The sequence below is a fragment of the Trachypithecus francoisi genome, unplaced genomic scaffold (genome assembly GCF_009764315.1).
Source record: "Trachypithecus francoisi isolate TF-2019V2 unplaced genomic scaffold, Tfra_2.0 Contig01579, whole genome shotgun sequence".
NCBI lineage: Eukaryota > Metazoa > Chordata > Mammalia > Primates > Cercopithecidae > Trachypithecus > Trachypithecus francoisi.
In genome coordinates this window covers 34,269,664-34,281,701 of record NW_022681442.1, presented here as the reverse complement: position 1 = coordinate 34,281,701, position 12,038 = coordinate 34,269,664, and the positions used below count along the sequence as shown (strand labels likewise).

At 46.9% G+C, this 12,038-nt stretch overlaps 1 protein-coding gene across 3 annotated transcripts; it reads right to left on the bottom strand.

Moving 5' to 3' along the window:
• Positions 1 to 1,314: 1,314 nt before the first annotated feature.
• Positions 1,315 to 12,019, bottom strand: EXOSC1 (exosome component 1). 3 transcript variants are annotated; one of them, XM_033187070.1, is made up of 8 exons: positions 11,871 to 12,019; positions 11,648 to 11,763; positions 8,851 to 8,925; positions 6,192 to 6,280; positions 3,753 to 3,793; positions 2,787 to 2,837; positions 2,268 to 2,352; positions 1,315 to 1,639 (listed from the first exon to the last, which is right to left on the bottom strand). In XM_033187070.1, the coding sequence occupies exons 4-8, from the start codon at positions 6,235 to 6,237 to the stop codon at positions 1,533 to 1,535; spliced, it is 330 nt and encodes a 109-aa protein (XP_033042961.1). In that variant the 5' UTR covers positions 6,238 to 6,280; positions 8,851 to 8,925; positions 11,648 to 11,763; positions 11,871 to 12,019; the 3' UTR covers positions 1,315 to 1,532. The 3 variants fall into 3 exon arrangements, with proteins under 3 accessions (XP_033042961.1, XP_033042951.1, XP_033042971.1); XM_033187060.1 differs by having other exon boundaries at positions 3,760 to 3,793; positions 11,871 to 12,018; XM_033187080.1 differs by lacking the exons at positions 11,648 to 11,763; positions 11,871 to 12,019 and adding an exon at positions 11,540 to 11,560.
• Positions 12,020 to 12,038: the final 19 nt, after the last annotated feature.

The following is a 12,038-nucleotide window of genomic DNA, read 5'->3' as shown; positions in this document are numbered from 1 at the left end:
AGGCCTTGTCTCTTTAAAAATTGCATGTACAACAAAAACACCAAGGCCAGGCATGGTGGCTGATGCCTATAAGCCCAGCACTTTGGGAGGCCAAGGCAGGTGGATCACCTGAGGTCAGGAATTCAAGACCAGTCTGGCCAACATGGTGAAACCTCATCTCTACCAAAAGTTAGCTGGGCGTGGTGGCACATGCCTGTACTCCCAGCTACCGGGAAGGCAGCAGCTGCAGTGAGTTGAGATCGCGCCACTGCACTTCAGCCTAGGTAACAGCAAGACTCTGTCTCAAAAACAAACAAAAAACAAAACCTGGATGTGGATCTACAATCTCAATCTCGGTAAAATTTTCAATTAAAGAAACCCTAACGTTCAAGGTTAGAAAGCAGAGGATAGAAACTAAGGTGGGTTGATTCTAAAGCTCACATTATGCACTGTCACTAATACTGAAGATATGGGTTTGAGTAACATCTCAAGAAGTGACATCTCAAGACTCGTATTTTGTCGGCAACCTCTCCATGCTTAACTTTCATCCCTTCCTCATCCCCAAACTTATGCCTTCATTTCTGCTTCTGTACTTAGCCTGGGCTTGTCTCTCTGCCTTGAATATATTCACTTACTTATGTTCTTTAATTTATTTTTATCTCATGTCACTAATCCTTTCCTGGCCACCTCATATGACAGTACTCTGTCCCACTTTTCAATTCAGATTTAACATTTCCTGGAGTACCCACTATATCAGTAATGTGTATCAAATACTTTTAGACATGTTACTTATTTTTTTTGAGACAGAGTCTCGCTCTGTTGTCCGGGCTGGAGTGCAGTGGCACAATCTCGGCTCACTACAACTTCCATGTCCAGGGTTCAAGCCATCTTCCTGCCTCAGCTTCCCAAGTAGTTGGGATTACAGGCATGTGCCACCACGCCCGGCTAATTATTGTATTTTTAGTAAAGACGGGGTTTTACCATGTTGGCCAGGCTGGTCTCGAACTCCTGACTTCAACCTGACTCGGCCTCCCAAAGTGCTGGGATTTACAAGCATGAGCCACCACGTCCGCCTCACATGCTATCTGTATCACGTGTCCTCAAATTTTCATTAAACCATAATGTACCTGAATGAAGGGGATGTATGTAAAGCACTTGACTCAGTGCCTAGCACAGTGAGTACTCAATAAGCAGAAGTACTGAAATGTCCTGACACCATTTAGATGTCTTTCTCTGCTTAAGACAACATAACATCCTTTTAGTAAAAAAGTTTTATCATAAAAAATATGTATTTATAAGGACTGTCAGGGGGATAGGCTATTTCCAATATCACAGTTTTGTTTGTTGGTGCCTTGAAAAGGTAAGTTTTATTACTCAAGAGAATGAAATCCATTGATAGGTTCACAGAAACGTGTTCCATCTACAGCATAAGTTTCTGGCAGATTTTTCTGGAAGTGGCTGTTGGCCGACGCCAGGTGTTTGAATAGACAGCAGCATCTGGGTGTTATACTCAGGAACAGCTTACCCCCTTCCATGGGGTAAAAAGTGGCTTCTTAGGTCTGCAAGAATTCAGGTTGTACTCGGGCTACTTTCCGGAATTCTTTAGTGTGGGTCTTAGGGCACTGCATCTCACACCAGCTGATGGGAACCATCTGGATACCTGGAAGGGAAAAGCTGGTGGAGCCCAGACCCCAAAGATTTGCCTGGGACTCCTCTTTTATGCTGGGTATGAAACTGAAGTGCCACCAAGCTTCCTACTGAACCTCAACTCATAAAGAAAAAACTTTGTTCTACTGACGTACGGAGTCCCGTTTCCTTGGATTTATATAAGGAGAATCAGGCTGGGTGCGGTGGCTCACACCCACAATCCCAGCACTTTGGGAGTCCAAGGCGGGCAGATCATTTGAGGCCAGGAGTTTGAGACCAGTCTGGCCAACATGGCGAAACCCCGTCTCTACTAAAAATACAAAAATTAGCTAGGTGTGGTGGCGTGTGTCTGTAATCCCAGCTACTTGGGTGATGAGAATTGCCTGAACCCGGGAGGTGAAGGCTGTGGTGAGTGGAGATCGCACCACTGCACTCCAGCCTCCTCGACACAGTGAGACCCAGTCTCAAACAACCACCACCACCAGCACCAAGCAAAAAAGAAAAAAAAAATCATTCTAATCTCAGAAGGAAATATCTATAGCCATACTGCTTCCCAGATAAGGGAAACCAGGAAAAACAATGGATTAATCCCAAACCATAGCTCCAGGGAAAGTAAAGATGTGGAAGCAAGGCCATCTCACCTGACTCACTGTGGGCTACCACCACTCCCAGCTCGTTCTCGGCAGTGGTTAGCAGGTAGTTGGACTGTGCATCACCTAAGGAGATCTAGTCACATAACACTGAAGGAAAATGAGGAGTTAGAAGTCTTCCCCCAACCGTAGCCACCTGAGTTGTTTTTCTACTTTCTCTTTGTTTTGTTTTTTTGAGACGGAGTCTCGCTCTGTTACCCAGGCTGGAGAGCAGTGGCGCGATCTCAGCTCACAGCAACCTGTGCCTCCAGGGTTCCAGCAGTTCTCCTGCCTCAGTTTCCCGAGTAGCTGAGATTACAGCCATGTGCCACCACGTCCAGCTAATTTTTGTATTTTCAGTAGAGACAGGGTTTCACCATGTTGGGCCAGGCTGGTCTCGAACTCCTGACCTCAGGTGATCCACCCGCCTTGGCCTCCCAAAGTGCTGGGATTACAGGCATGAGCCACCACGCCCAGCCTCCATCTCTTCTTTTGACAAAAAACCAGAAGTCTGCTGGGAATAAAGGATACCACTTTGGCCAAGACAATGTCACCTGGGCGGAAACTCTTATAAATTTCAACCTGTAAAGAAAGAACAGGAATGGTAAGTGAAAGTTCTAGACTGGGTCTATATGAAACTGTGAACCCTTCTGGTAAAGCCAGTCTACTTTCTAATCCTGGAGGGTAGAAATCATCATTACTCATGTCAAGTCAACAACTTTTAATTGCTTCTATAGTATTATCATACAAATGAAAAGTTTTTTTTTTTTTTTTTTTTTTTGAGATGGAGTCTCGCTCCATTGCCCAGGCTGGAGTGCAGTGGTACGATTTTGGCTCACTGCAACCTCCACCTCCCGGGTTCAAGCGATTCTCCTGCCTCAGCCTCCTGAGTAGCTGGGATTACAGGCGTTCAGCATGACGCTGGCTAGTTTTTGTATTTTTAGTAGAGACAGGGTTTCACCATGTTGGTCAGACTGGTCTTGAACTCCTGACCTCGTGATCTGCCCGCCTTGGCCTCCCAAAAAGCTGGGATTACAGGTGTGCACCACCGCACCTGGCCCTTTTTTGTTAAGAGGTAGAATCCCACTGTGTCACCCAGGCTGGAGTGCAGTGATGCAATGGTAGCTCACTGCAGCCTTGGACTGCTGGACCAAGGGATCCTCCTGCCTCAGCCTCCCAAGTAGCTAGGACTACAGGTTCGTGCCACCACATAACCTCAAACTCCTGGGCTCAAGCAATCCTCCAGCCACATCCTCTCAAGCAGCTGGGACTACAAGCATGAGCCACCATGCCCGCTAATTTTTAATTTTTAAAATTTTTGTAGAGACAGGGTCTCACTGTGTTGCCAGGGCTGGTCTTGAAGTCCTGGACTCAAGTGATCCTCCCGCCTCAGCCTCCCAAAGTACTGGGATTACAGGTGTGTGCAACCATGCCTGGTCTGAGATAATACTTTTAAGGGACTGAGATTTGTAAAGCCGTTAAAAAAAGAGAACCAACCAACAACCTTGTCTTTTTCAGTTGCTCGGACATCTTCCTTGCTATAAAAAAAGAATTAACAGAAAGATTAATTATCTGTGAGAAATAATTTTTTTTTTTTTCCAAGACAGAGTCTCCCTCTGTCACCCAGGCTGGGGTACAGTGGCACGATCTCGGCTCACTGCAACCTCCGCCTCCTGGCTTCAGGCATTTTTCTTGCCTCAGCCTCTCAAGCAGCTGGAATTACAGGCATGTGCCGCCACGCCCGGCTAGTTTTTGTATTTTTAGTGGAGATGGGGTTTCACCATGTTGGCCAGGCTGGTCTTGAACTCCTAACCTCAGGTGATCTATCCGCCTCAGCTTCCCAAAGTGCTGGGATTACAGGCATGAGTCACCTCGCCCAGCCTGTGAGAAAGAATTATTCTGTAGATTCCTAGTAAATAAAGAGCTACAAAAACAGACAGAACAAGTCTTAATTGGGACCCAGATGCTACTCAGGGGAGCAGGGTGGAGAGCAGATCAGATTTGGCAAGAAAGGATAAGGAGTTTTGTTGCCTCAGGGCTTGAACAGAAGCACTATAGCAGGGGTCCCCAACTTCTGGTGGCCTGTTAGGAACCGGGCTGCACAGAAGGAAGTGAGTGGCAGGCAAGCTTCATCTGTATTTACAGCTGCTCCCCAATCGCATACATTACTGCCTGAGCTCCGCCCCTGTCAGATCAAAGTGGGCATTAGATTCTCATAGAAGTATGAGCCCTATTGTGAGCTGTGCATATGAGGGAGGTAGGCTGCCCACTCCTTATGAGAATCTAATGCCTGATGATCCGTCACTGTCTCCCATTGCCCCCAGATAGGACCATCGAATTGCAGGGAAAGAAACTCAGGGCTCCCGCTGATTCTGTATTATGGTGAGTTGTAAAATTATTTCATTATATATTACAGTGTAATAATAATAGAAATAAAGTACACCATAAATGTAATGCACTTGAATCATTCTGCAACCACTCCCACCACAGTCTGTGGAAAAACTGTCTTCCAAGACACTGGTACCTGGTGCCAAGAAGCTTGGAGATTGCTGCACTACAGAACCACATCAAATCCTGAGGCTGGAAAGGGCCTCAAAAGTTAGATTATCTGCCTGGCAAGAAATGTTTGTCCTTTCTCAAGGAAGCCACAGGAAATCACCGTCTCACTCACAAATCTTTTTAATGTTTTATAACTTCTGAGTTCAATCTATATTAAATTTTTTAAAAAGTGCTTCCTAAAATGCCTTCCACTTTGGTTTGAGTCATCCTGACACTGCTAAACTTCAGCTTCACTCAATTCTTTTTGCTTTACTTTTCATTTATTTATTTGTTTTTTTGAGACAGAGTCTCACTTTGTCACCCAGGCTGGAGTGCAGTGGTACAATCTCAGCTCACTGTAACCTCCACCTCCTAGGCTCAAGTGATCTTCCCACTTCAGCTTCACAAGTAGCTGGGACGACAGGTATGCACCACCATGCCCAGCTAAATTTTTTTTTTTTTTTTTAAGAGATGGAGTCTCGCCGTGTACCCTGTGCTGGAGTGCAGTGGTGTGATCTTGGCTCACTGCAACCTCTGCCTCCCGGGTTCAGCCTCCTAAGTAGCTGGGATTACAGGCACACGCCACCATGTCCGGCTAGTTTTTGTATTTTTAGTAGAGACGGCGTTTCACCATATTGGCCAGGCTGGTCTCAAACTCCTGACTTTGTGATCCACCCACCTCGGCCTCCCAAAGTGCTAGGATTACAGGTGTGAGCCACTGTGCCCGGCTAATTTTTGTATTTTTTACAGAGACGGGGTTTCACCATGTTGGCTAGGCTGGTCTCAAACTCCTGATCTCAGTACATCCACCCGCCTCAGCTTCCCAAGGTACTAGGATTACAGGCATGAGCCACTGTGCCCAGCCTTTGCTTTACTTTTAAACCCTCTCTTGTTAATATTTTCCTTTTGTCCTAGCTCATCCACGTATTTTTGGATACTATTAGGGGAGAATCAAAGCACAAAGAAGAAAGAAAAATGGGCAAGAGAAAAATAGGAATTGTAACTGTTGCTCAAAATTCTGGTGTCCTAGTCTATCCTAATCTTATTGCAGTTGCTAAGGCATACGTGACAAGGATACTTCTTTTTTTTTTTTTGAGACGGAGTCTCGCTCTGTCACCCAGGCTGGAGTGCTGTGGCCGGATCTCAGCTCACTGCAAGCTCCGCCTCCCGGGTTCACGCCATTCTCCTGTCTCAGCCTCCCCGGTAGCTGGGACTACAGGCGCCGCCATGTCGCCCGGCTAGTTTTTTGTACTTTTTTTAGTAGAGACGGGGTTTCACCGTGTTAGCCAGGATGGTCTCGATCTCCTGACCTCATGATCCGCCCGTCTCGGCCTCCCAAAGTGCTGGGATTACAGGCTTGAGCCACCGCGCCCGGCCTGTGACAAGGATACTTCTTACCGGATAGTTCCTCGAAAAGAGTTCTTAAGTGGCATGGACCCCACATATAGGATGTGTACTTTGGCAAAGCGTGAATTGATACTAGAGACCTGTGGAATAGAGAAAAGATCAACATCAGAGTATAAGCAGTTGTCAGCTCAAGGAAGCAGCAACAAACTGGGGATTACTAGGACTTCGATGCAAGCAACCCTACTAAGGAGAGAATTTAAGACAAGTTAACTCCTACTTCTCTGCATAAGTGACATATGTAAAGGGGAATAAGAGCCACTCTGGCCACTTGATAGAGTTACCATGGGAAACAAAGATGGTATGGGTGTTTTTTTTTTTTTAGACAGAGTTTCGCTCTTGGTGCCCAGGCTGGAGTGCAATGGCGCAATCTTGGCTCACCGCAACCTCTGCCTCCCGGGTTCAAACAATCCTCCTGCCTCAGCCTCCTGAGTAGCTGGGATTAAAGGCATGCACCACCATGCCCGGCTAATTTTGTATTTTTAGTAGAGATGGGGTTTCTCCACGTTGGTCAGGCTGGTCTCGAACTCCTGACCTCAGGTGATCCGCCTGCCTCAGCCTCCCAAAGTGCCGGGATTATAGACGTCAGGCACCGCACCTTGCTGTTTTTTTTTTTTTTTTGAGACAGAGTCTCGCTCTGTCACTCAGGCTGGAGTGCAGTGGCATGATCTCGGCTCACTGCAAGCTCTGCCTCCCAGGTTCATGCCATTCTCCTGCCTCAGCCTCCCCAGCAGCTGGGACAACAGGCGCATGCCGTCACGCCTGGCTAATTTTTTAGTAGAGACAGGGGTTCACCATGTTAGCCAGGATGGTCTCGATCTCCTGACCTTGTGATCTGCCCGCCTCAGCCTCCGAAAGTGGTGGGATTACAGGCGTGAGCCAACACTCCCAGCTGTGTTTTTTAGTCTTTTCACAACTTGCCCTTCAGAGAGGTATAGATTTTTTAAAGTATAGATGGCTAACATTGGAAAAAAAAAAAGGCTGGACATGGTGGCTCATGCCTGTAATCCCAGCACTTTGGGAGGCTGAGGTGGGCACATCACTTGAGGTCAGGAGCTCGGGACCAGCCTGGCCAACCTGGTAAAACCCCATCTGTACTAAAAATACAAAAATTAGCCAGGCGTGGCAGCATACGCCTATAATCCCAGCTACTCGGGAGGCAGAGGCAGTAGAATCGCTTTAACCCAAGAGGTGGAGGCTGCAGTGAGCCGAGATTGTGCCACTGCACTCCAGCCTGGGTGACAGAGCAAGGCCCTGTCTCAAAAAAAAAAAAAAAAAAAAAAAAATCTAAAAAGGAAAAAAATCAAGGAATGCCAGAAAATAAAAGTCTTTTGCTTCTCTGCAGAAAAAGGTCTCAGCTTCAGATGTTCAAAAATAGGCTTCCCAATCATCCTCTGGCATCCCTGTTTCCCAGACACAGGTAGAAACTCTGTATTCAGAGAATTAGCTCAGTGAAGGAACTATGCATGCCTGATCTTGGCTGCCTTATTATTCTAGAAATCTGTAGACCAGCACAGTCCAATAAAACTTTCTGTAGTGACAGAAAAGTCATGTGCTGACCAGTATAGCAACCACTAGCCACAAGTGCTATTGAGTACTTGAAATGTGGCTAATGTGACTAAAGAAACCAATTTTATTTTATTTTTGAGAGACAGAACCTTGGAGTGATCATGGCTCACTGCAGCCTCAACCCCCTGGGCTCAAGCGATCTTCCTGCCTCAGCCTACCAAGTAGCTGGGACCACAGGCACGTGCTACCATGCCTGGCTAATTTTTTATTTTTATTTATTTTTTTTGTTTTTCAGACAGAGTCTCACTCTGTTGTCCAGGCTGGAGTGCTGTGACATGGACTCATTGCAACCTCGGCCTCCCGGGTTCAAGCAAATCTCCTGCCTCAGCCTCCCGAGTAGCTGGGATTATAGGCATGTGCCACCACATTGAGCTAATTTTTGTATTTTTAGTAGAGATGGGGTTTCACCATGTTAGCCATGATTGGCCAGGCTGGTCTCGAACTCCTGACCTCAGGTGATCTACCCACCTCGGCCTCCCAAAGTGCTGGGATTACAGGCGTGAGCCACAGTGCCCAGCAATTTTTGATTCTTTTTGTAGAGATGAGGTTTCACTATGTTTCCCAGGCTGGTCTTGAACTCTGGGTTGAAGCAATCCTCCTGCCTCGGCCTCTTTTTTTCTTTTTTTTTTTCCTTTGAGACAGAATTTCGCTCTGTTGCCCGGGCTGGAGTGCAGTGGCGCAATCTCAGCTCACTGCAAGCTCCGCCTCCCGGGTTCACGCCATTCTCCTGCCTCAGCCTCCCACATAGCTGGGACTACAGGTGCCCGCCACCATGCCCTGTTCATTTTTTTTGTATTTTTAGTAGAGACGGGGTTTCACCGTGTTAGCCAGCATGGTCTCAATCTCCTGACCTTGTGATCAGTCCCCCTTGGCCTCCCAAAGTGCTGGGATTACAGGCATGAGCCACCGCACCCAGCCTGCCTTGGCCTCTTAAAGTGCCAGAATTACCAGTGTGAGCCATTGTGCCCCGCCAGAAATAAATTTATGTAGCTTGTGGCTATCATACTGGACACTGCAGTTCTGGCATGGTCATGATTTCAGCACTGAATGGGCGTTCTAAGCATGGAAGTTAGGATAAACTTACCTTACAGGTTACAATAGCTCCCACATCTGGCAGTAACTGGGACTCTGTTTCTCTCACTACAGACACCACAGGAAGCTACAGAGGGAACAAGAAAAAACTGAAATGTCCTGGCTAACCCTTGGGTCAAGGCATTTGTGTCTTGAGAGTAATATAGGAATGTCTTGGTACACAGGTGAGAGCTGGAGTATGGATTCATTTATAGCCTAGAGCAGAAGGCCTTAGAAATTTTAGGAAATAGGAGGACCAGGGGGCTACAGAATCTGCTAGAAGATGTAAATCTCTAAACTTCTTTTTTTTGTTGTTGTTGGAGATGGAGTCTTGCTCTGTTGCCCAGGCTGGAGTGCAGTGGCACATTCTCGGCTCACTGCAAGCTCCACCTCCCGGGTTCACGCCATTCTCCAGCCTCAGCCTCCCAAGTAGCTAGGACTACAGGCACCCACCACCATGCTTGGCTAATTTTTTTGTAGTAAATCGCTAAACTTCCAATAAGTTTTTTGGTGATTCTCTCGGAATTTCTTGGTATACAACTATATTGCCTATAATCATTGACAATTTTACTTTTTTTGGCTTTTTTTTGAGGTGGAGTTTCACTCTTGTTGCCCAGGGTGGAGTGCAATGGTGCCATCTCGGTTCACTGCAACCTCCACCTACTGGGTTAAAGTGATTCTCCTGCCTCAGCCTCCCGAGTAGTTGGGATTACAGACGCCTGCCACCACGCTCGGGTAATTTTTTGTATTTTTAGTAGAGATGGGGTTTCACCATGTTGGTCAGACTGGTCTTGAACTCCTGACCTCAGGTGATCAACCCACCTTGGCTTCCCAAAGTGCTGGGATTACAGGCGTGAGCCACTGTCCGGCTGACAATTTTACTCTTTCCTCCAAAGTTATACTGCTTCTTTCTGTTTCTTATTTTACTGCATAGGCTGAAATTTCCACAGAAATGTTACATAATAGTGGCTACGCTTGTTGTAAGTGAATACTTGCAGAGTTTTCTTTGAGCATGGTATTGGCTGTTGGTATGAGACAGATATTTTGAGCCTCATCTTTTAACAATCTCTCCGTTGCTCACGATGCTTCAGCTCTCCTGGCCTTCTTTCAGTTTCCCAACTTACTAAATTCTTCCCACTTTCAGATCTCTCTTCAACCTATTCTTTCTGCCAGAACTGCAGTTTCTCCACCCACCTGACTCTAACCTACTCTTTAGATGATTCAGTTTCAATGTCACTTCTGCTGACTAGGATGGGTTTGCCTGTTACATGTTCTCAAGGTGCCCTGTAATATTCTTTCAAAGCAGCCACCACATAACCATATGCTCATTTGAGCATTTATTTGTTTACAATTTGTGTCTGTGTCCTTTGATAGCAGAAACCAAGTCAGCGCTGCGCCTGACACATGAAAATACTCAAGTGATATCTATGAAATGAACAAACTCAGGACTGTTAAGGACATTCCCAACAATGACTGAATAGAAAGCCCCTTGAGTCAGACAGCTTAAGTTACTTACTCAAAGCAGAATCGAGGTCAAGTTAGCCAGAACCTAACAGTTCTAATTCTGAATCCTCTTTCTACTGTGCTCCTTCAAATATTGCTTATATGATCCTGAGCTAATCCTGGATCAATCTCTAAAACTAGAAAGGTAGGTATTACGCATTCAACAAACATTTATGGAGGAGCTGCTTTGTGCTAGATACTGATGGTATGGTGGTAGCGCCTGCACTCGTGGAACTTAGATTTACGCAAGGGAGAAGTCTAGTGGGAAACATACCTGAGTGTCTAATCATATGCTGACATAAGTGCTTGGAAGAAAAGGGACAGAGTTTTTTGTGAGTCTTTTTTTTTTTTTTTTTTTTTTGAGACGGAGTCTTGCTCTGCCACCCAGGCTGGAGTGCAGTGGCCGGATCTCAGCTCACTGCAAGCTCCGCCTCCCGGGTTCACGCCATTCTCCTGCCTCAGCCTCCCGAGTAGCTGGGACTACAGGCGCCCGCCTCGTCGCCCGGCTAGTTTTTTGTATTTTTAAGTAGAGACAGGGTTTCACCGTATTAGCCAGGATGGTCTCGATCTCCTGACCTCGTGATCCGCCCGTCTCGGCCTCCCAAAGTGCTGGGATTACAGGCTTGAGCCACCGCGCCCGGCGTTTTTTGTGAGTCTTTAACAAAACAAACAAAAACAAAACATCCCACAAAACTCCTTTCCTCAATTAGTGGGTCCAGAAGGGCTTCTCTGAGGTGATAATACAGAAGCTATCTAACGGAGGTAGGAATTAAACAGGCCTAGGAAGGCAGAAGCGTTCCAGATAGATGGCATGTTACAAAGGCTCTGTAGCAGGAGAAAGCTTGGCGCATTACCGACACTGAAAGAAGCTAGTGTGTTATAAATTTTTTTTAAAAAGGCAAGCCAAGACTGTGATTATAACTTTTACAAATAGAAAAGACTGTATGATTAGATTGCGTCAGTGAGGTGGAGATAGTGGCACTAGATAAAGCCGGAGAGGGAAGCAACATTCATACAGTATACAACTCACTGCTGGGCTGAGCTGGGCTGGGTTACTGAGTTCGCATCTGCTTTTGTCCCAAGCTCCCTCCCCGAGGGTCAGCAGCACAACCAAGCGAGATCAACACAACTAGTGTGTGGTGGCTAAGTGCACAACAGCGGCGATACGGCTAGAAGAAACTAAGAGACCAACATTGTACCACTAAGGCTCTAAAGACGCGTCCGCAGTGCCCATGCCTAAGGACTGGAACTCAAGGGCAGCCTAAGGGAAAACAGAGAGAGAGGAGATGGCATGCCGTTTCCTTTACCGCGCCGTTCTCGCTGCTCTTCATCAGGCAGCCGGCAAGCGACGAAAAGATGTAGCCGTGGCGGGTGTAGGTGCCGCTGCCCGGGCTGCCCTCCTCCAAGTTACACAGACGTTCGCCTGCAGAAAAAATGCTGCATCGGTCACGGGCCCCCAGAAACTGCAGGCCGTCCAGCCTTCTTGCTTCGGCCCCTATCCAGGACTCTGTACGGGAAGCGCTCACGTACCGGGGATACAGTATCTCACAGGTGGTGCCATGATTGCCGCTGTCCCAAAACCCGGATGAAAACGAAGTCGATTTCTCATTGGCCAAACTCAGGCACAGTTCCGCAGTAAGACGCGCGTCAATTGGTGTTCTTTATCCTCGCGTGTAAACTCCATTTCCCAGGTTACCC

Bases quoted from the DNA above. Each gene is read 5' to 3' on its own strand.
- EXOSC1 (XM_033187060.1), bottom strand. From the start codon at position 11,949: ATGAGAAATCGACTTCGTTTTCATCCGGGTTTTGGGACAGCGGCAATC. The intron at 11,764-11,870 runs GTACGTGAGCGC...TTTTTTCTGCAG, and splicing joins TGTGAGATACTGTATCCCCG to GCGAACGTCTGTGTAACTTG. The intron at 2,838-3,759 runs GTTGTTGGTTGG...CTTTCTTTACAG, and splicing joins GAGCAACTGAAAAAGACAAG to GTTGAAATTTATAAGAGTTT.